A 20,604-nucleotide genomic window follows, 5' to 3' on the forward strand; every position below is an offset into this window, starting at 1 on the left:
TCGTCTCCTGCGAAATTGCAGCATTTCCTATGAAATGTACGGGCATGTACAGTTTAAAATACGACTTTGGTTTTCAAGAGACTTGTTTGTTGAGACTGACACAAGGGATAGTCCGGTAACTGTCAACTTGACTACAATTCTTGGCAACCAACATATTTTACTATACATGGGATAATTTCCATGGAATTATAAGTCACTTCGACTACATCCATATCTGAATTACTTGTCCCGATCATCAGAGGGCTGTCACATTCATCAACCAGGAGGGATTCTATTATATTTACTGCCAAGTAAGCACACATAATAGTGACAACTAAAAAGTAGGTTGTGTGTGGGTTTTATTTTTAATCGTTGCTCTAATTCAGATAAGTTTTCAGCAACTATGAGATGGGAAAAGGCAAGAGCAGGGAAAGAAGAACCGTGGCCATAGTTTCGCTCATTTTCATTTAAAACATTTGTACGTTGATATTACAAGTACAACTAACTTCACCGACTCCTATTCATACTAATTACGACGCTACACTATGCTTGGCAATCTGTAGCTTAGGCTTACAAGACGCAAAGACAAGACAGTCTGTTAGCATGTGTTTTCTATCTTCCTCACACCCCCGACACCTGCTTCAAGGATAACGGTAGCAAATGGGAAATCTGGCAACTTATTCTTAGAGATTCTTAGAATCTAGGCCTAAATCGCCCCTGCATTCCTACTGGTTGTCACGGCAACGGGCGTAGTTTCTGGCTGTTTCACAAGTACCGCATGGCCAAGCCAGTATTGAGTTTATTTTCCCCGCTTCATCCTCTTCAGAGGAAAGCAACAGGAAACTACCTCACTCCTATTTTCCTTAGTATGCCTCTTCAATGACGCCTAGGTTATCTATGACAGCTGTTGGCGGAACTGTGGAGGATCAAACCAGCCTTCGGGCTGAATACCCAACATACATACAACATCCTCTTCATGCTATAGGTAATTCCACAAGGTGAGGGTGAGCATCTGGTGTTCATGTTGTCATAGCATGACGTCGTATGGCCTTGGCAAGCCCGCACAGGTTCTGTGACACCAGAGACACACCACGAGCACGCGAACGGTCTAACACAGGGTGCAACTTGTGCAGAGACTGGAGGGTTCTAACCATGGGCTGCTTTGAGCGGACGTTTTCTATCTCAAGGGGCTGTAAAATCTGAACTGTTTAACCGGGAAATATATTTACAACAGAATACTTTAAACAGGAAAAATATACATATATCTTAATGCAACTGATCAAGGGATCAAGAATATCACACTCCTTGGGCGAGAAAACTTCTTATGCAGGAACTTCTTAACCGAGTTTCACTCTACTAGATATATGTTCTTGTACCATGTGTGTGTATATTGTCGTATTTATTGTGTTTTCTTGCTCGCTTTATCAAATTGGCTGATGATGACACTAAGAATGTGTCAAAACCGGTACCATAATAAATATGTTGTGACATAAATTTGTGCAAGGGAATTGTATTGTATTGTATTGTATTGTATAGGTGGAACCTTTCAACTTAATATATTTCATTACGATGTTTTAAGGGCATCGGGTACTTTCCGTGCAATTACAAGGATCTAAAATGCATACAGTACAGTAATCTAATGAATAAAGCATTTGCACAGGGGAATCAGCATATAATCCTCCTTTTTTTCCCTTTCGCTACATGAGATTATGTTTGCCAGCGAGTTACCAAGTGCATTATTTGAATACTGTAAGTGCACCTTGTTGGATACATTTTGGAAATAGTTTTTTCCATGGCATTTAAAAGGTTTAAATTGTGAATCAAGGTCAATTGCATGCTGTAACGGGTCTTAGAATATTATGTGACGCAGCAAGGGTTGGCATTTCAGAATTACAAGTTAAAGGAGAACAATAAAACTTTGATTTCCACCTATTCAATACTATTCAATAGTATAGAATAGGTGGAAATCAAAGTTTCACGTAATTCGAAGTGCGATTTTTGCGTCCCAACGACTTTGAATTAACAAAGTTTTACTGTATTGAAACTTTAAATGACATCTAGCTGAACACCGGCTGAACATCGTTTATGCAATGGAAGATCATGCACAACTTAGACGTTATTTATGTAGAGTTGTCTAAGGCTTAAAACTAGTAATTGTTTCTGCTATTGGCCCTAAATCTCCAGTTTTTCCCAAATATTATTTTATTATTAGCTTTGGCTATACAAAGCCTCCAGATCATTCTGTGGAGATCACATGACAAAATATCCAATAGAATTCCTTAAAGTGAACCAACACCATCATCTCATATCTGACTATGGTATTCTTGTTCTGAGCCAGCCTGAGTATCTCGTGTGGTAGAGGGCTGACCTGACCCCAACTTGGCAGGTTCGATCATGGTTCAGTCCGGTGTTATTTGAAGGTGTTCAAATGTCAACCTCATGTCGATAGATATACCGGCATGTTAGAGGATTCCTGAAGGCCACAAATCGAACTTGGGGCTTCTGGCTATGTGGTAAGCACACTACCCCTGAACTAAATGGCTGGCTTAAAATATAGAAGGATTTTCAAACAGAGAACTTAAAAATGCTTTAAGAGAACAGTATCAAACTCTTATTCTATTTCTTTCTTTTGGTTGTGAAAACTGTCTTGTAGGTAGCTTTCTGAATATCTATCTTCAGGCAATCTATTGCAAGTCTGAAGGAAATATACTGGGAAGTGGACAGTTATGGGCAGAAAGGTGGACTGCTTTTGAACCACGTAAGACAGAGTTCATGGAATTAGGCAAGACTTCAGATGCAAGAAGATTAATCTGTTTACGTATGTGGGATCTCTGTTCAGAAGAGACATCCTCTCAATGAACATCAGAGGATGGCAATGGGGTTGGAATGCATATATTCACTCAAAGAGATGCTCAACTCTAAATCAGTTTCCATAAACACAAAGATGAGAATCTACATCATGATAAGCCCAATAGTACTGTATGGCTCAGAAACATGAGGCTGATGAAGAAAGATAAATGAAAGCTACTTATTTTTCAAAGAAATGTTACAAGGAAGATGTGGGGTCCTGTAGTGGAGAAAGAGAAGGAAGAATGAAGAAATTAATTTCCTGATGGAGCAAGCAACTGTATGGCAAAAACAGAAGAGCAGAGGCATGCAATGGGTTGCTCATCTCACCTGCATGGCCTAAGAGAGAGACTGGTGAAGAGGGCACTTGAGCAGAAGACAAACACCTGGTGTTCTATAGGACAGCTATGATTATGCTGGATAGACTGCCTTGCAAAGGACTGGAGGTACAGCATGGTCTGCTGGGACTCTGATCACTGTGTATTGTATGTAGCCTATTACATAGAATAGCCTAATAGTTTGATAATGAACTGATGCCATATTTGTAGGAGTTAGTAATTTTATGATGCATTTTATTGCAGTTTCTTGTATGGTAATTCTATATCTGAATTTACTTCCCATGCAATGTTAACTATGACTTAAGTTGTGTTTAAATCTGAACATCATAAAGCGCTCTGTTGAAGGCGTTTAGCGACTAGTCCCTGCAGAGTTTGTGTAAACGTATTGTACTGTATTTCAGTTAATCACTTTTACTTACAGAACTGTACGAGATGAGTCCATACGCAACCTTTGCTGTCCCTCCAGACCCTCCAAGACCAGTGAATGCTGCTACATTAGACTACACTGTTCAGTTCAAAACTTTCGGACATTCAGAGAATGATAGCAGTGCACATCAGCAGCCTCCTCACCACAAGAAACATCGGCACACAGCTTCAGACGGTCAGTACTGAAATATCAAGACAAACTATTTCTAACCAAGTTGTAGTACCGTATATCTTGTCACTTGAATAATTTTTTTTCATTGTATCTGTCTCATTTATATTGTTTTCACTATCAAATTGAGATTTTAGATTTTTTTTCCCCCCTCAAACTTTGAAGCATTGGGAAGTCTAGTGATTAATTTTTCTGTCTACTTACACTCTTTCCTGTTTGTATTTTCAAAAGCATGGTCAGATTTTTAAACAAAATGGGACAGCTAGAATATTCTTCATTTGATCACAAGAAAAATGAAAGGGAAAGGCTACAAAAGGGAGAGATTTTTTTCCCTTGCTTGTTGATCAATCAATCACCACTTATCTTCATTTAAGGGTTGTCACCCAGGTGGCAGATTTCCTATCAGTTGTTTAGGTAGCCTTTTCTTAAAATATTTTTAAGTAGTTGGAAATGTTTCGAATCCCTAATCCCTAATTTCTGTTCTTAAGAGTATTTGCCAAAATTTGTCATTTCAACTTTCTTTTCTTTTCTTTCCTACTTTTAAATATTCCATTCATGCTCATTAGTCTACTAATGTCATTCCATGCCATCTCTTCATCAACAGTTAGGAACATACAGCTTATTCATGGTAATAAGAAAGTTATGCTGAAGATCCACCTTTTCACCACATTTGATTATTTTATTTTTAAAACCTTGTAATTTTTGCAGGACATGTTTCATCCTCATGTGGACATCATCAGCTGCATTCCTGTTGTACAGATTAAAATTAACATAAAGAATAGGGCTTATAACACTACACAATTAACAACCACTTAAATTAAAAACATATTTGCATAAAATATGAAGAGTCTTGTGAATTGATATCTTTCTTCAGGAGTATTGCACTTCTTGTTTTTAAAGTAACTTGTTGCTAATAAACTTATTGTACATACTGCTATGTATTCTTCATACTAGTCTTGAACACTAGAATGTCTTCTTTCAAACAGCTTATTTTTAGATCTTGTGAAAAAACTGTTAAAAAAATGAGGGATTTTTCAACAGTCTTACTTGCTGTGAAGTGAAGGGGATTTCTTGTGTTGTCATTTGACAGATTTTGACCCTGTATGTCTTGAAAGAAATTAAGTTTACTGTGCACGACTATATTGTCTGAAATCCCTTGCTCCTTCCCACAGCTGACTCACTTGCGCCTATCTGTTGTACAACAAGATTAGTATAAACAATAAATAGCAGCATGTACAAGTTGTAATTTTATTAGCAACAAGTTACTTTAAAAACAAGAAGTGCAATACTCCTGAAGAAAAATATAAATTCATAAGACTTCATATTTTATCCAAATGTTTTCAGTCAAAGTGTTTGTTAATTGTGTAGTGTTTTAAGACCTAATATGTATGTTAACTTTAATCTGTACAAAGCGAATGCAGCTGATGATGTCCACATAAGGACGAAACATGTCCTGCAAAAATTACAAGATTATCGAATTAAGATAACAAAAGGATTGTTTGTTGTGGTGAAAAGGTGGATCTTCAGCATAATTTTCTCATTATAAGATATTAGACATTCACCGCAGACCAAAAAATGAAATTCATAACATGTAACATACAGTTTAGTCAAGCCATCTCATCTCCTTACTCCCAAGTCTTCCCAGGCCTAACTTTGCAACATTTTGGTAACACTACTCCTTTGTCAGAAATCACCTAGAACAAACTGAGCTGTTTTCCTTTGAATCTTTTCCACTTCCCAAATCAAGTAATCCTGGCGAGGGTCCCATACACCGGAACCATACTCCAATTTACGCTCTCCCCTTTACACCGTTACTACAACCACTAAATACCCTCATAACTATATTAAGAGATCCATAACTTTGAAATACAACCTCAGGGTGTTTACCCCGATGAAAATCTTCCCTTATAATTAACACCTAGGTACTTACAACGATCCCTGTGGCGTACTTTTATCCCATCAACCCAATAATTAAAACAGAGAACTTTTCGTCTTGGTGAAACTTATACCCTGTTTTACAATCATACCATTGTGTATTGTCCATCTCACAAGATTGTTGAGGTCCTTTTGCAGTCACTCAAAATCCTGGAATTTATTTATTAAAAGTACGACATCATCCACAAATTTATTTATCTGTAATACTAGTGATTCTTTCTTTCTTTTCCTACCGCTTTTTCCCCCCACACCTGTGGGGTCACGGATGCGAACTGCATCGCACATGTGGATTTGGCCCTGTTTTACGGCCGGATGCCCTTCCTGACGCAATCCTATATGTAGGGATGTAATCACTATTGCGTGTTTCTGTGGTGGTTGGTAGTGTGGTATGTTGTGTGAATATGAAGAGGAGAGTGTTGGGACAAACACGAACACCCAGTCCCCGTGCCAGAAGTATTAATCAGAAGTGATTAAAATCCCTGACCTGGCTAGGAATCGAACCCGGGACCCTCTGAACAAAAGGCCAGTACGCTGACCATTCAGCCAACGAGTTGGACTAGAGATTCATATAATTTATATATCTATATAAAAGAAAACAAATGTCCAAATGGAGTGGGTTTTGCCATAGAGGAAATTATATTTTTCAACTAAACTGGTAGGTTTTTCCATGTCAGCTATTAGTAAACTGAATAAACTATCATGAAACAGCTATTTTCTGCATACAGTCGGAAATTTTCTGACTTCCCAACTGAAGCTATTACACTTTTGCTACCAAATGGCTGTCCAAAAGATCCCAATTGTCTATGAAGGTGCACAGTTGATGATAATTCTGTTTGATTCCACTCTGCTAGTCAAAAAATATTCTTAGCAGAGAATCCTCTTCCATTTGGTTCAGTTCGGTTCATTTCCATTGCATTCCATTGCACTAGATGAGAATAGACCTTAAGAAAACTGGAACATTTGTTACAGAAGCCTCTAGAGTGATGCTACAGTATTATAGAAGAACGAAATTGAAAATGTGCATTCGTGTAATATCTGAAATAGGAAAGTAACTAACAAGTAAACAATATATGGAAATCGTCCGCAAAAACATAAGTTTTGAATAAACTGATCGCCGTTTCATTTTCTTTCTTAATCTGCTTACCCTCCAGGGTTGGTTTTTCCCTCAGACTCAGAGAGGGATTCCACTTCTACCACCTCAAGGGCAGTGTCCTGGAGCTTCAGACTCTGGGTCATGGGATACAACTGGGAGGATGACCAGTACCTCGCCAGGCGGCCTCACCTGCTATGCTGAACAGGGGCCTTGGTGGGGGGTTGGGAGTATTGGAAGGAAGGAAGGAAGGAAGGAAGGAAGGAAGGAAGGAAGGAAGAAAGAAAGGAAGCAACCGTGGCCTAAGTTAGGTACCATTCCGGCATTTTCCTGGAGGAGAAGTGGGAAACCACGGAAAACCACTTCCAGGATGGCTGAGGTGGGAATCGAACCCATCTCTACTCAGTTGACCTCCCAAGGCTGAGCAAACCCCGTTCCAGCCCTCGTACCACTTTTCAAATTTTGTGGCAGAACCGGAAATCAAACACGGGCCTCCGGGGGTAGCAGCTAATCACACTAACCACTACACCACAGAGGCAGACTCGCCGTTTCATACCAATTTTAATTTGTTGGTCCTCCCGACTTTCACAAAAAATGACAGCCTGCTAGCAAATAAATTTTTCAACATTATGAATTCTTGTTGTAATGGACTACTACTGTAGAAAGATAGGAACACACTAAAGGATAAACAAAATGACGGGTCAGTGTCAGATGAGGGAGCAACAGAATGAGGAGACTAGTACAAACATGAAAACAAGAAAGGGCAAGGACAATCTCCACTTCTTGAGTGAACAGCCTTTCTCCTCATGTGTTTCAATTCCTGTACATCCAGTTCTCCTTTCCACCTTCCTCAGGAGGGCAGGATTGACAGATCGTCAGTTGTGATGTGGAAGACATAGGATAAGAAGAAAGATAATCTATTTATTTATAAGTACATTGAACTTTCAGTCAAAAAGATTGATTAATTCAAAATTAATCTGAATCATAGACATGATATAGGCTTTTGGGATTATGCCGTGTCAACAAAATAAGGTGAAATTCTTTACGTTTCACAGAGAACTGTGCTCTGCGTCATCAGAAGAAAATCTCAACTGTCCATGAGAAAGGCTTCTTAAACAATGAACTTTGAATTTAGACGTTATAATAGAAGTGGAAATGGTACGTTCGTCACCAGATGGCTCCCCGGACGTGGTACGGCGCTAGCATTCGAAGCAGAAGCTGATGGAACCATCAGAATCAGTCTAAGAGGGTCACATAACATGTGAACAGGGGCCTTGGTGGGGGGTTGGGACATTGACAGGTGTACGATATTGACACAAGCCTGGAATGAAACATCTGGCGATGAGGAACGTACGAATTTGGAAAACACCGAGACCAAATAACAATGGTGAAGGGACAGGGAAGGGAACAATCTACGTAAATCCTTAATGGCTGGCAACCAGGTACTACTAAATTAATAGCCAGTGTCCCTGTTGAAATGGTTAGGATTTCTATGTATTTCCACAGCTTATAAACATTAAAATAAGAAATAATAATATACACCACCTTTCCAATTCTTATCTTTCCTTATATTTAGGATATAAACATTACAACTGGTGTTCTAAGTTGGGACATGTTTCGCTTAACTGTCATAAGCATCCTCAACCAAAATAAATCTTAGCCTAAAGTTAGGTCAGGGCCCTGACCCTAGTGATCTTAAAGTACAATAGAAGTCCGTTATATGGAGAATTCATAACGGCGAAAAATTTACTCGCTATAACGGATTGTCGTTATATCAGATTTTGTATAAAAGTCGGAAAACCCCTCATGCACTTTAAAATCAGTATGAAACGGCAATCAGTTTGTTCAAAACTTGCGTTTCCGCAGATGATATCCACACTACGGCTTACTTGTTTGTTATTTTTCGTAATCCGATACTACGTGAAAGTGTATGTTTAAATTCGTTCTGAAAAAAATATAGTTCCGTATTTCTCCGAATCCAAGATGAACCCCACTTTTTGCTTCAAAAAATTTTAATCAGGCTCAAAAACAAATTTGTAAAATCGTACAGGCCTACGCATTTTTAGACTATTTTTAGATGCCAAATATTGACGTCACGCCGTATTTCTTTTTTTTTGCGGCTGCACAATTATTCTTTATTTCTGCGGGTTTAAGGACTATTAACTTAATATTGGCATCATAATACCGAAGAGAACTCGTTGAAAATTTTCCGGCAATACCTATTCCATGCGTCTCTACAATACAACGATCCATCAGGAAATTATTCTTGCTGTCTATAAAACTGTTACTTTTACGCAGCGTCAGATATAACCGGCTGCCGCTACACGCACGTCTCGCTTGTCGGGTGCGGCCAAATTCAACGGCTAGCGATGTATAGGCCTAATCGCGAACGTTGAAAGTCAACGAACGAGTTTATTGCGCCACGGTATGGCCAACCGCCCTTGCGTTTTTCGTGCACATACGTCACAATTTCATCATCGACTTCTTTAAAGCGTCCTTGTTGTGGACCACTGAATGCATTTTTTTGTAAAATACGCATTTTTTTTAGCTCTTTGTCTTCACGCTAACGCCAAATATTGGCTTTAGTTAGGCCTATGCTGTATTTTCTTGCAGCTGCACAATTATTCTACATTTCCGAGTGTTTAATAAACATTAACTTAAAATTGGCATCATAATATCGACTAGAACCCGTTGAAAATTTGCCGGCAATACCTTTTCCACGTATCTTTACAATACGACTATCCATTACAAAAATATTCCTGCTGTCTATAAACCTTAATTTTACCAAATACAGTATTTGATTTTACTAAGCGTCAAGTACAATAGACGCGTTATGACTCTGCCACTGAGTAGCCATGGCTTTTCTAAGAATTCGAAGGGTCGCATGTTTTGATGCCATTCTGCAGATTTGAGAAACACACAGGCACTGTACACTGTACAACCGGTAGCGATGTGCAGTAAAGAAGCGGTCGTCAATGATTTCTGTGCGCATGTGAAAAGAAGCAGCGTGGTTACCGCGGTAGTTGCCAGTGGTATCCATTAACTTACTGTTAGGCCGCGAATGCAACAACCCTTGAGTTTTTGCACGAGATTCTGAGAAAAAAACAAGTCTTCGATTCGGAGAAATACGGTTTCTGTGGCAAACACCTCAGCTTTCTTTTTCAAACAGTGTCACCTAACCTAACCGTATGTGTAGCCTATCATGAAAACATATTTATAACGCACGTAGAGAAACAACCTCCTCGCGAAAAATTTACATGTAAATAGCCGTAACTAGACGCGAGAAGATATGAAATATCCTCTGAAATCAGTGATGCAATCTGCCATATCTTGAGATGTATGACATTCTTACGTAATTTCCGTATAACATTAAAATAAGATATCGTTTATTCAAGTCTTTATTTTTACGAGTTAACAACTGCTATCGGCCACGTTATTTACACATTTATTATGAAAACGTGTTATCCTCTTTCATTTTGAATTTTCTTTAGAGAACAGCAGTCGATGGGTACCGGTATTACTAATCAACTCCAACATCGCCTTTGAATGGCAACAAGAGAGCTCGCAAATGCACAAAGTGAGAAAACTATACCGTACCGAAGATGATCGATCGCGTGTTGTTGCAAACGTTTCAGTTTTCTTATTCAAACAGCGTCACGTATCCTAACTTAACCATACTATACGTATGATGAAAACACGCTTCAAGCGCCGGTAGAGAAATTATACCTTTCTCGCTATAAATTTTCATAATAGCCTTTCCGTAATTTAACTAGACGCGACAAAATACAAACTAACCTATGAAATCAATTAAGCACTCTGCCATATCTCAAGGGTGTATCCCATTCTTACTTAATTGCAGTATTTAGCCTCAAAATTAGGCGGTCGTTTAGTCAGCCTTAATTTTTAACGAGTTAACAATCATTGATGACGTAGATGTTCTCTTTCATTTCGAATTTTCTTTACGGAACAGCTGTCAATGGATATTACTAATCGACTCCGACATCACCTTTGAATGTCGACGAGAGAAATCGCCAGTGCACATAGCGAGGAAACGATGCCGAAGGTAATCGATCGCATGCAATATCATCGCTGGGTTGCATAAATATCGGTAACGGAGAAAATCGCGCGCGCTTAATCGCTCGTAATAACGGATGCGCCAGTGATAGGGTTCTCGCTGTAACCGAAGGACGATACGTAGGTTAATATAGGAATTTTGAAGGGACAGAAAAAAGTCGTCGCTATAACGGAGTTCTCGTTATATGCCGTACTCGCTATAGCGGACTTCTACTGTATATGGTACCCTAAGATTCAACGTTTACATTATGAAAATCAATAGTCTTAAAACTAGTGTGAAAACTTCTAACAATGTTCGACATGGCTAACATCTAGGTCATCTACCCGTAATGGTACCAAACGAGACAAAATGGAATGACAATTTAAAAGTTCAAAATCATCAAATCATCCACTGACCAGAATAAAAAACTTGATGAAGAATCAATGGATGGATGCAAATCCAACCCGCAATGCCCCACTTCCCAGAAACTATCATAAACAATAGTATTACTATGCTTTTAAAGCACAATCCTGAATCGAGGATGCTTGTTGTCTAAAGGGGTCCAAAATCCAGGTCAGTGGCCCCTCATAATGGTACTTATCGCTAGTAAAGTAGAACCATGGTATTTGTCATGTTGCGGTACTAATCAAAAGTAGCGTAGACTCACGATGTTCCACGCATTATGGTACTACTCACAAGTATTGTACGTCACACAGGTAACACAGACCTATGGTGTTTCTCCCATAATGGCACCACTTATAGGCAATGCAAACCCGTGGTGTTAATCATGGGCGCCGGTATTCCTGTGGTGTTTCTCACAATGGTACTAATCACGAGTACTGTAAAACCCATACTGATTGACCCTCTGTTGCTACTAATCACAAAACTATTGTGTACCTAACATAGTGGTTCTACTCACAAGTAAAAGTGATCCATGGTGTTCCCCGTGTGATGGCACTAATCTCAAGTAGTTTCATGGTTCCAGTACGATCATCCCTTGGTTGCCCCTTAGTCTCCTCTTACAACAGACAGGGGATACCATGGGGTGTATTCTTCATCTGCGTCCCCCACCCACAGGGGGTGATCTACATTTAGGACCATTGCCCACGCAGCAGATTTCCTACCAATTGTTTACCAAGTCTTTCCTTATATTATTTCAAAGAAGTTTGAAATTTATAGAACACCTCCCTTGGTAAATGATTCCAATCCCTCTTTCCTCTTCCTATAAATGAATGTTTGCCTCAATTTGTCCTGTTCATATTATAAATATTTTCTACTTTTGAAAATTACACTCATGCTTATTCGTCTACGAATTTCATTCCATGCCATCTCTCCCTTGACAGCCCGGAAATTACCGCTTAGTTGAGCAGCTCATTTCCTAACTTCCAAGTCATCCCAGCCTAAAAACAGGAAATTTTCTATACATGTTTAAATGAGTGTTCCTTCCTAATAATTTCTTACGGTATATTTTCCTTTTATTACACCCAGAATATTGACATTTTACTTAAGATATTTCATGCAATAGTCCTGCATTAAAAACTTGTAACTGAGGGCAGAGAAACTCTTTTCTAGAATCTGTGACTGCTCGCAGGAGAAAGCGGGCGCCAGTCAGTGTTGTCCGCAGCACGTCACCGACACAGTATGAAGCCGCACCACAGCCTCAAAGTGGAAAACCCCCACGACTCCGAGTCGGACACCAGTGGCAGCCCGTCGGCCGCAAGCAGCTACAGGGTACCCGTCAAACAGACTGCTTCAAGGAGTCTGGGTGAGAAGTTAGAACTGATACTAATCCTAAACAAATAGACGAGTGGGATAGATCTGAACAGACATTTATTGCTTGTTGTTTCACAGTCATTTTCACAATTGTATATTAATGTGTTTATCATTATTAGGGTTTAAATTTTGAAAATTAAAGGCATTTTTGCCCTAAAACAGTCACGTTAAGGTCATGACCTGACCGACTGGTTTCAGTGCTGAGAAACATCTGTTACGACCGCTAGCCCAGGACATTATCAGATAGCGCAACCCTCGAGCGATGTACATTACACGTTCATAACTATGCTACTCCATACAATACATGCGTATATTATTTCATGTATGGACACAATTAAATGAGTTCCACAAAGCATTTAGATAACATGTGCGAAACAAAGTGTAGCAGGAAAATAAATAATTAAATAATAATAATAATAATAATAATAATAATAATAATGTTATTGGCTTTACGTCCCAGTAACTACTCTTTTACGGTTTTTTGGAGATGCTGAAGTGCTGGAATTTAGTCCCACAGGAGTTCTTTTACGTACCAGTAAATCTACTGACATGTGGCCGACGTATTTGAGCACCTTCAAATACTACCGGGCTGAGCCAGGATCAAACCTGCCAAGTTGGGTTGAGAAGGCCAGCACCTCAACTGTCTGAGCCACTTGACCCGGCAAATAAATAATTACTTTAAAGGTAATAAACAATAAAGAACAAATAAAAGGAATTTTTTTAGTGATTTAACCTGCTCAACTTTCCTGTGAACAATCATGAAGCGAAATATTGCTTAATACTATGCTGCTACGCTTCTGTAGCAAAACAACATGTTAAAAGTAAACCTGAACAAAAAACAGGCTACTGATTGAACATGATTTGATAGTTCGGTTATTAAGGCTTTCCTGTTCTCTCCTGTGATGTCTTTGTAATCACAAGAATGATATACTTCATAGTGCATCTGGACATTAAACTCACGTATGATATATTTTTAACATACAAGGGACTGTGCATCATAGCCATGAAAGTAATAACCATTCCTCGTTGTATTTGGAAGATATCTTCCGTTTACAATTTATGCTTCTATTTGACATGTTTTAACTATTACATCAGAACAGGTAACTAGAGCCTATCACCAGTGGGCATTCACAGCCCTGAGTCAGCAACGTGGGGAAGTACAAGCCAACTGAGGGAAAGGGACTTGCGCCCTCATGCACAGGTACTGCGCTTATGGCAGGCAGGGTTTTTGATACCCATGCCCTAAAAGAATCCCAAAATATGACATTTAAAAACACTCAAATGGGTTTCTGTCTGTGTCATAGCCAGAAGTTTAGCTGTAGAACCGTGCGATAGGTATCGTCAAAGTATCTGGTCAGTATAGGTTTGAAATTGTACTGTTGACATTTCATTTGTTAATTCTAAACAAGTTTACACACCTTCAAAGCAAGGTCTATGTACAGTAAAATGTCCTTCGTTAGCATATATTTGTTATTTTGACGTAAAGATCAATTGGAATTCTTTTCTTTTTTTAGAAGATTTTTGTAGACATCTTTAAGGAGTCCAAACACTTTTTCTTAGTATATAATAACAAGTAATGGTGCTTGTTGCAGAATTATACCGGTTGGACTCGAGCACAGAGTCAAACGAGACGTCGCCTCTGCCAGAACGCAGACGGACGCCACGCCATTATCCCGCTTGTAGCAGTGAACGAGTACTGCAGTCGCACGCCAGGTAGCCAAGGTTTGTTTCTACCCCTAGTATCACTCTTTGTGCTCATTATCAGCTGCACTTTTTAATGTATATATCATGCTTTGTTCAGTAGATGTAATGCTGCTCACCAGTAAGAACTACACATTCATCTATGTAAAAACATAGGCTGCTAACATTGGGGCATTGTACACCCTTGCACATGCAATATAGTTCATTACTACAGTAAACGCAGGTTATTTGAAATTTAATTCATTGCTGTCAAGACTAAAATTCGGACTTGTGTAAAGAAACAGCAAGTTCAATTCATGTCTGAAAGCCCAGTGACTAATGCCCCAAGAGAAGTGCCAAAAACCTACTCAGTGACACTAAAAATGTCTGTCGAAAATGGACATCTAACCCTGGATATAATGTAGATTTCCTTCTTTTAATTTTTTTACAAATATGTACATTTGATGGAACTCATCTTCATTTAAAGCTTTTGGAATGCGCTCTGTCTTCTTCCAACTGGTGTGGCCACTCTGGTTTATGACTCGCATAGTTTTCCTAAACAAGCCTCCGTGGCTCAGGCGGCAGCGTGTCGGTCTCTTACCGTTGGGTTCCGTGGTTCAAATCCTGGTCACTGTGTGCTGGACAAAGCGGAGGCAGGACAGGTTTTTCTCCGGGTACTCCAGTTTTCCCTGTCATATTTCATTCCAGCAACACTCTCCAATATCATTTTATTTCATTTGTCAGTCATTAATCATTGCCCCAGAGAAGTGCAACAGGCTTTGGCAGCCGGCATAATTCCTATCCTCGCTGCAAGATGGGGACTTCATTAATTCCATCCCCGACCTGGTCAGCCACTGGAAAACAGGTTGTAGGTTGTTTTGTTTTTTTTACTTCCCCTAAACAATACCAGGTGAATGGTCCATGAAGCAAGTTCACCACGATTGCTTTTACAGTACTTGCTCTAATTACTGCAATGACAGGATGTTAACACAAAGATCCACTCATTTAGAAATCCACTTAGAAGCTCCTTTACAACAGTATGAGAATAACTCGCTCCACTTTCACTCGCACTGGATTTTCCTTTGTTCATCTTCATTCTAGCCTTCTTTCGTACACAGTTTATACATCGCAACTCCGTATTTGCGAGATCTGTTAGTAATATACATTCTGAAAACTAAACGGCCTCTCCAGGGAACCATAGTTTCATTTATAATGATTTCTTTCCCCATTGTCAAGGCATTCTCAAAAGTTTGGTTTAATGTATCAAGACGGGTTTGGATTTGACAGAGTCGATCACCTGGTTGAGAGTTAGCTTCGCTGTCTGTGAAGTGCTAGAATCTCAAGAGAAGAAAACGATCCTGTTGCATTACCAGTCTTTGAAGTGTAACATCACGCAAGTCATTTTTGGACTGGTATGAGTTGATAGTTTGGTGAGGAACAAGACCCATACACATGATGGTTCCTAGAAACTTTTTAATTTCTTCCATATTAGTTTTCCTTCCATTTCAAACTTCTAGACTTGCTTTCCTCGTTTTCATTTTGTTTAAATTGTATGACATATTTGCTGGCTTCTTGAGCCATCATTTTCAATAGACTGTCATCTACGAAGTAAGAGGGTACAGTATATCTTCTAAATGGAACTGAACTTTTGCTTCCCCAGGGAAAATAGTGAAGCCTAAAATCATTCTTGGCTATATTACCACAGCTGCAGTCTGATTTTCCTGATTATGTCTAAGCTTGTTCAATGTCATTTTCACAGTAGCTATCTTATTTACCTCTGTGATGGTTCCAGAGGATGCCAGTGTGGATATTGAACTTGAAAATTAAAAACTGGGATCCTCAATATCACTACATTCGACATCTTCATATTCTAAAAGATCCTCAATGCCTGACTACTCTAATGGTTTTTCTAAACGAGATCTCCTGAATCATTGTGAAGAGTCCAAACTGGAACACAGTCTGCTAATCCATCTGAAATAATTCGCACACACATTCCATAAATTTCTGTGCCTATAGCTGATATTAAGATGTTGAAATCTGGATGCAAGTAACACACATTCTTACCATGATGCTGCATATAAAAGATCCTCAATTGTAAATCTTGTAGTTCACACAAGGGTATTCACACGCAGTCACAACAGATTTCTGCCAGCCTATAATGACTGCTCTATCAACAATGTATAGCTCCTATTGTCCGCTACAGCTGAGTGGGACATCTAGCAAAAATGCGAGGCACTCTTGACTCTTTCAACAGTAGTAAAATCTGTATTACGTACATACATCCCTCCATCACGAGTCAGGTCGCCAGCCAACATACAACAATCTGTCAACAATCTCTGGGCCGATGACCTTGGATGTTAGGCCCCTTAAAACAACAACAACAACAACAATCTCTGTTCCTGTACACCCATTAATTCTCATCCTGCAGCGAGCTTGTTTCTGCTTCCCAGCTTCATAAGTAGGATAGCATTCCTTTATTTTTAGTGTGTGTTTCTACTCTCCTTCCTGCCTTTTATCATCAGCCATAGTGTACAACAACTTGTGAACCTTGTAACAGTTTGGCTCACATGACTGGCAGGCATTTCTACCATGAAGAAATGCAATTTTTGCACATGACTACTGTTCCACTTTACTTGCATCCATCCTGGAGCATAGCTGAGATACATGTCAACTATTTATCGGATGCTGGTATCTAGCAACATTATACTGCCTTATCAAGCTGCTACGTATTCAGAAATTAAAGCACCATTACCATTACTTATGAAATGGTGCAAGTTAGTTTCACAAAGATTTTATAGTATGATGAGATAAACCATTCTAGGCAATTATATTTGTCTGCCATTACATAAGTTCTTCGAGAGTGACTCGATCTCTGTTCCTCTACACCCATTACTTCTCAGCCTGCAACGAGCTTGTTTCTGCTTCCCAGCTTCATAAGTAGGGTGGCATTCCTTTATTTTTAGTGTGTGTTTCTACTCTCCTTCCTGCATTTTATTACCAGCCGTAGTGTACAACAACTTGTGAACCTTGTAACAGTATTTTTAACGGCACTTAGGTTCAATAATTTTATGTATTTTTCACTGGTAGTATAAATAACTTAAATTAATTGAAGTTGTCAGACATACTGTATAGTTACTCTTAGTATTGTTATCCACTCCGGTATTAAGGGACGTGTCAACCAAGTGACGTCACTGATGACCTACAGAGATGATTGATTCATGAATCATCCACTGCATGTAACTCTTGAAATTAAGTCTTATTCGTATGGTTTGAATTTTGCACTAAATTGGTGATATCATGGCAATTAACAATTATGTAAAACTGCAAGTTTGCTTGCTTCCTTGAATTTTGCCATTTAACTTCCTGTATCTTGAGGAGTATCTGAGAATGCCTTTGTTAGAAAGTAATACTGTTGTCTCAAAACTGCCTGTACTTTACAGCACAAACCAAAGTTTTCTATTCCGTGTTCATTATTCTGTTGATTTTCAGTGCGAAACTCCTTTCCTGCCACAGCTCGGAATCAAGTTCAGCAGAAGACGATGCCAGTTTCTCAAGCTACCATCTCCAACCCCCATCGGGTTTCTCTGATAGCCGCGAACTGAGCGAGGCAGAGTGTGATCGTGATGCGAGCCAACTTGACAAACTTCTGGCAAGGTGATGCTAAATTATTCTGTATCTCAATATTTAACTCCTACAGCCGAGTATTCATTACGGTTGCAGACTGCATGCAAAATGGTCTTGTTAGGGGTAGAACATCGGTTTTAATTAGACGTTTGGATCATCATTCCACGGATTAGTTTAATACTGGTCAGCAAGCTACTCCTTACCCTGTTAACGTTGATTTTCACCTAGGCAGACTGTGGACCATGTTAACGTAATTTCAGCTGCTTCCAGGGTTTGAACAATGCGCATTTTTCCCCTCATTTGCTGACTTCTGTTCCTTGTATTCCCATTTCTCCGTGGTCCTTTTTCACCTCCACATGCCAGCGCATCACAGTTTTCTTGGTCTCAAAGAACCTTACTATCTGTGTGGTCTTTCCTAGATCCTCCGGCAGAGGTCTGAAGAATATGGCTCTTCTTTTCCATCCTGAGGCGCATTCTTGGTTAATTTTCTTTTTGTACAATCGATCTTCTGTTCTTTGAAGACCCAGTATCTTCCTCAAAATCTTTCGCTCGACTAGTTCCAACTTCTTGACTAATCTAGTTTTAGTCAGGTTCTGGCATTCTGCAGCAGGTAAAGTTCCAGATGGATCACTGTCAAGTAGTGCTTCAGTTTGTGTTGATCAAGATCTTCTGTTTTAAGAATCTCATAATTGATTCGTATTGACTTTATAGTAGACATATAATTTGTGTATTTACTAAGGTGGATTTTTAATTTACATATTTCTGTAAGAGATCTTCTTGTCGTTGGCATACAAACTAATTATGAACATCAACAAGTTCATCTCAGTCTTCAAAATTACTGCCCATTGTCTTGACAAGTTGTTTTCTATCCATTCTGCCTAGGATATTTAAATCTCTCCACTTTCTACATCTATATATCCTTCCCCCCCTCCTCCATAGTTATCTGCCTGGGTGCTGTTTCAATATTGGTCATGCACAAAAAGGCATTATAAGATGAAGAAACTGCATTCCCCCTCCCCTATCCAATGTACAGAGTAAATGCACACACATCCTCACCACCCCACCTACTTCCCCTCCCCTCTTCACAAAACAGAGTTATTGCCTATAAAATTTATCCTCGTCCCACCCTACTTAACTACCAAAACCAAGACTGGAGCTAAAGAACTGGCGTCAGTCCATACACAGCTGCTGAAGGTAACTGACAATAGCAGCTAAAATACGTACAGAAAAATGTCAATTTACTAAAATGACAGTAGAGGACCAATACATTCATTCACAAGTAAACTCTTGTCCTCATACTGAGGTGATGCAGCCTGTTTTAGGCACACCCACAACAGAGGCGAGCTTCAGGCACCATTGTGACCACACACCAGCCCTCCTGCCATTCTTAAATCTCTAGCAGTACTGGGAATTGAACTCAGGCTTCTGTGGATGGCAGCTAAAAGCGCTAACCGTTATGCTAAGGAGGCAGACACTACTCATATTCATAGACTACTTTATGCAAAATAAAAAAATATTGTACATATATGCGTATGATTTAAAGTGATTTGATAGAATCTGAGGATGTTTTTGTAGAACGCAATGTCATTCTTTGTTTAACATACCTGTAAAAAAATACACACTATTATAGGTGTTTATATATTAAGCTTTAAACTAGTGAATTCATTAATGTAACTTAAAAACTTTTCAGTCTCTCGAAGTCGACATTGGAAGGTATGGTTTCCTTCTTAACAAAAGGTTGCTGAATAGGTTCTTCATTTCTTCCAACATTATTGAAGTTTATTTTCTTATACTAATGATTTTCATTATGATATATATTTAGTTCCTGAAAGCAGTCAATAATTTAAGCTTATTTCTTTCAGGCCTCCTCTGTCTGAAAATGTGCTTTGTAATTATGATAAGGATATGGGTATTAAAAGTGCAAGATTGTAATATCAAACTTGTAATTTCTTTTCACAGATTCCAACAGCAAAAAGAGCAGGAAAGACTACAATTTACAATTCATGTGTAAGAAAGTTACCCCTAGAGAAATATCATCGTTCACTCTTCTTTTACCACAAAGAAGTTGATTGTTTTCATTCCCAGATCGCTGGAATTGATTCTGAATCTACATATTTCCACTTGCAGATGTCGTGACTTTCTCAAACACCCACGCATTTTAACTTGCATCAAACATATGGATAAGTGACTAGCTTTGCTGGATGTCCGAGAAAGATTGTGATTAAGATGTTTGCACCAACTACGTACAATATTTTAACAGTGACCTTTTTATAACACACTAAGTTTTTACTCTGCAAAAAGATGACAAAAACGTCTAACATTTAGGTAGTTACGTGGCTGCAAGAAAGAGAAGATGATGAATGGAAAGTGATGTCTAGTCAATTTGGTTATGAACAGTCAAAGAACTGAATGTGTGATGCCTTTTATAAAGTGCACGGAATGTGAGAGATACTGTTAATATGATAAGAAATTTAGATGAAGTCATAAACTTCATAATCAAGCTGGGATTAGAAAAATATAGAGAAAGAACTCCTTGTATAGTGTGTAAGGGAATTTTGTTCCACAGTGAAGTGGTGGCAGCTCCTGGCAGCTTATTATGCCTCTTCCTCACTTCAAAACACACCCTGCCATAATTAACAACCATATATCGACGGTGCGCTAGCAATACCTCGTATCCCACAATGCTTCT

At 39.0% G+C, this 20,604-nt stretch overlaps 1 protein-coding gene and 1 long non-coding RNA gene across 2 annotated transcripts in view; one reads left to right on the plus strand and one right to left on the minus strand.

Annotated features, from left to right (window-relative positions):
* The window catches only part of Dscam3 (Down syndrome cell adhesion molecule 3), a 1,308,845-nt gene extending 1,288,348 nt beyond the window's left edge, over positions 1-20,497 (plus strand). The window contains exons 33-39 of the mRNA XM_068229415.1: positions 3,586-3,765; positions 12,430-12,603; positions 14,204-14,312; positions 14,949-14,965; positions 16,086-16,092; positions 17,781-17,945; positions 19,875-20,497. Of these exons, the coding sequence (XP_068085516.1) occupies positions 3,586-3,765; positions 12,430-12,603; positions 14,204-14,312; positions 14,949-14,965; positions 16,086-16,092; positions 17,781-17,945; positions 19,875-19,926 (704 nt within the window). The 3' untranslated portion in view covers positions 19,927-20,497. The remainder of the gene's footprint in view (positions 1-3,585; positions 3,766-12,429; positions 12,604-14,203; positions 14,313-14,948; positions 14,966-16,085; positions 16,093-17,780; positions 17,946-19,874) is intronic.
* Positions 1-20,604, minus strand: part of LOC137502374 (uncharacterized) — a 288,122-nt gene that overhangs the window by 174,114 nt on the left and 93,404 nt on the right. The window lies entirely within an intron of this gene.

This window comes from Anabrus simplex, chromosome 10, assembly GCF_040414725.1.
Source record: "Anabrus simplex isolate iqAnaSimp1 chromosome 10, ASM4041472v1, whole genome shotgun sequence".
NCBI classification, from domain to species: Eukaryota; Metazoa; Arthropoda; class Insecta; order Orthoptera; family Tettigoniidae; genus Anabrus; species Anabrus simplex.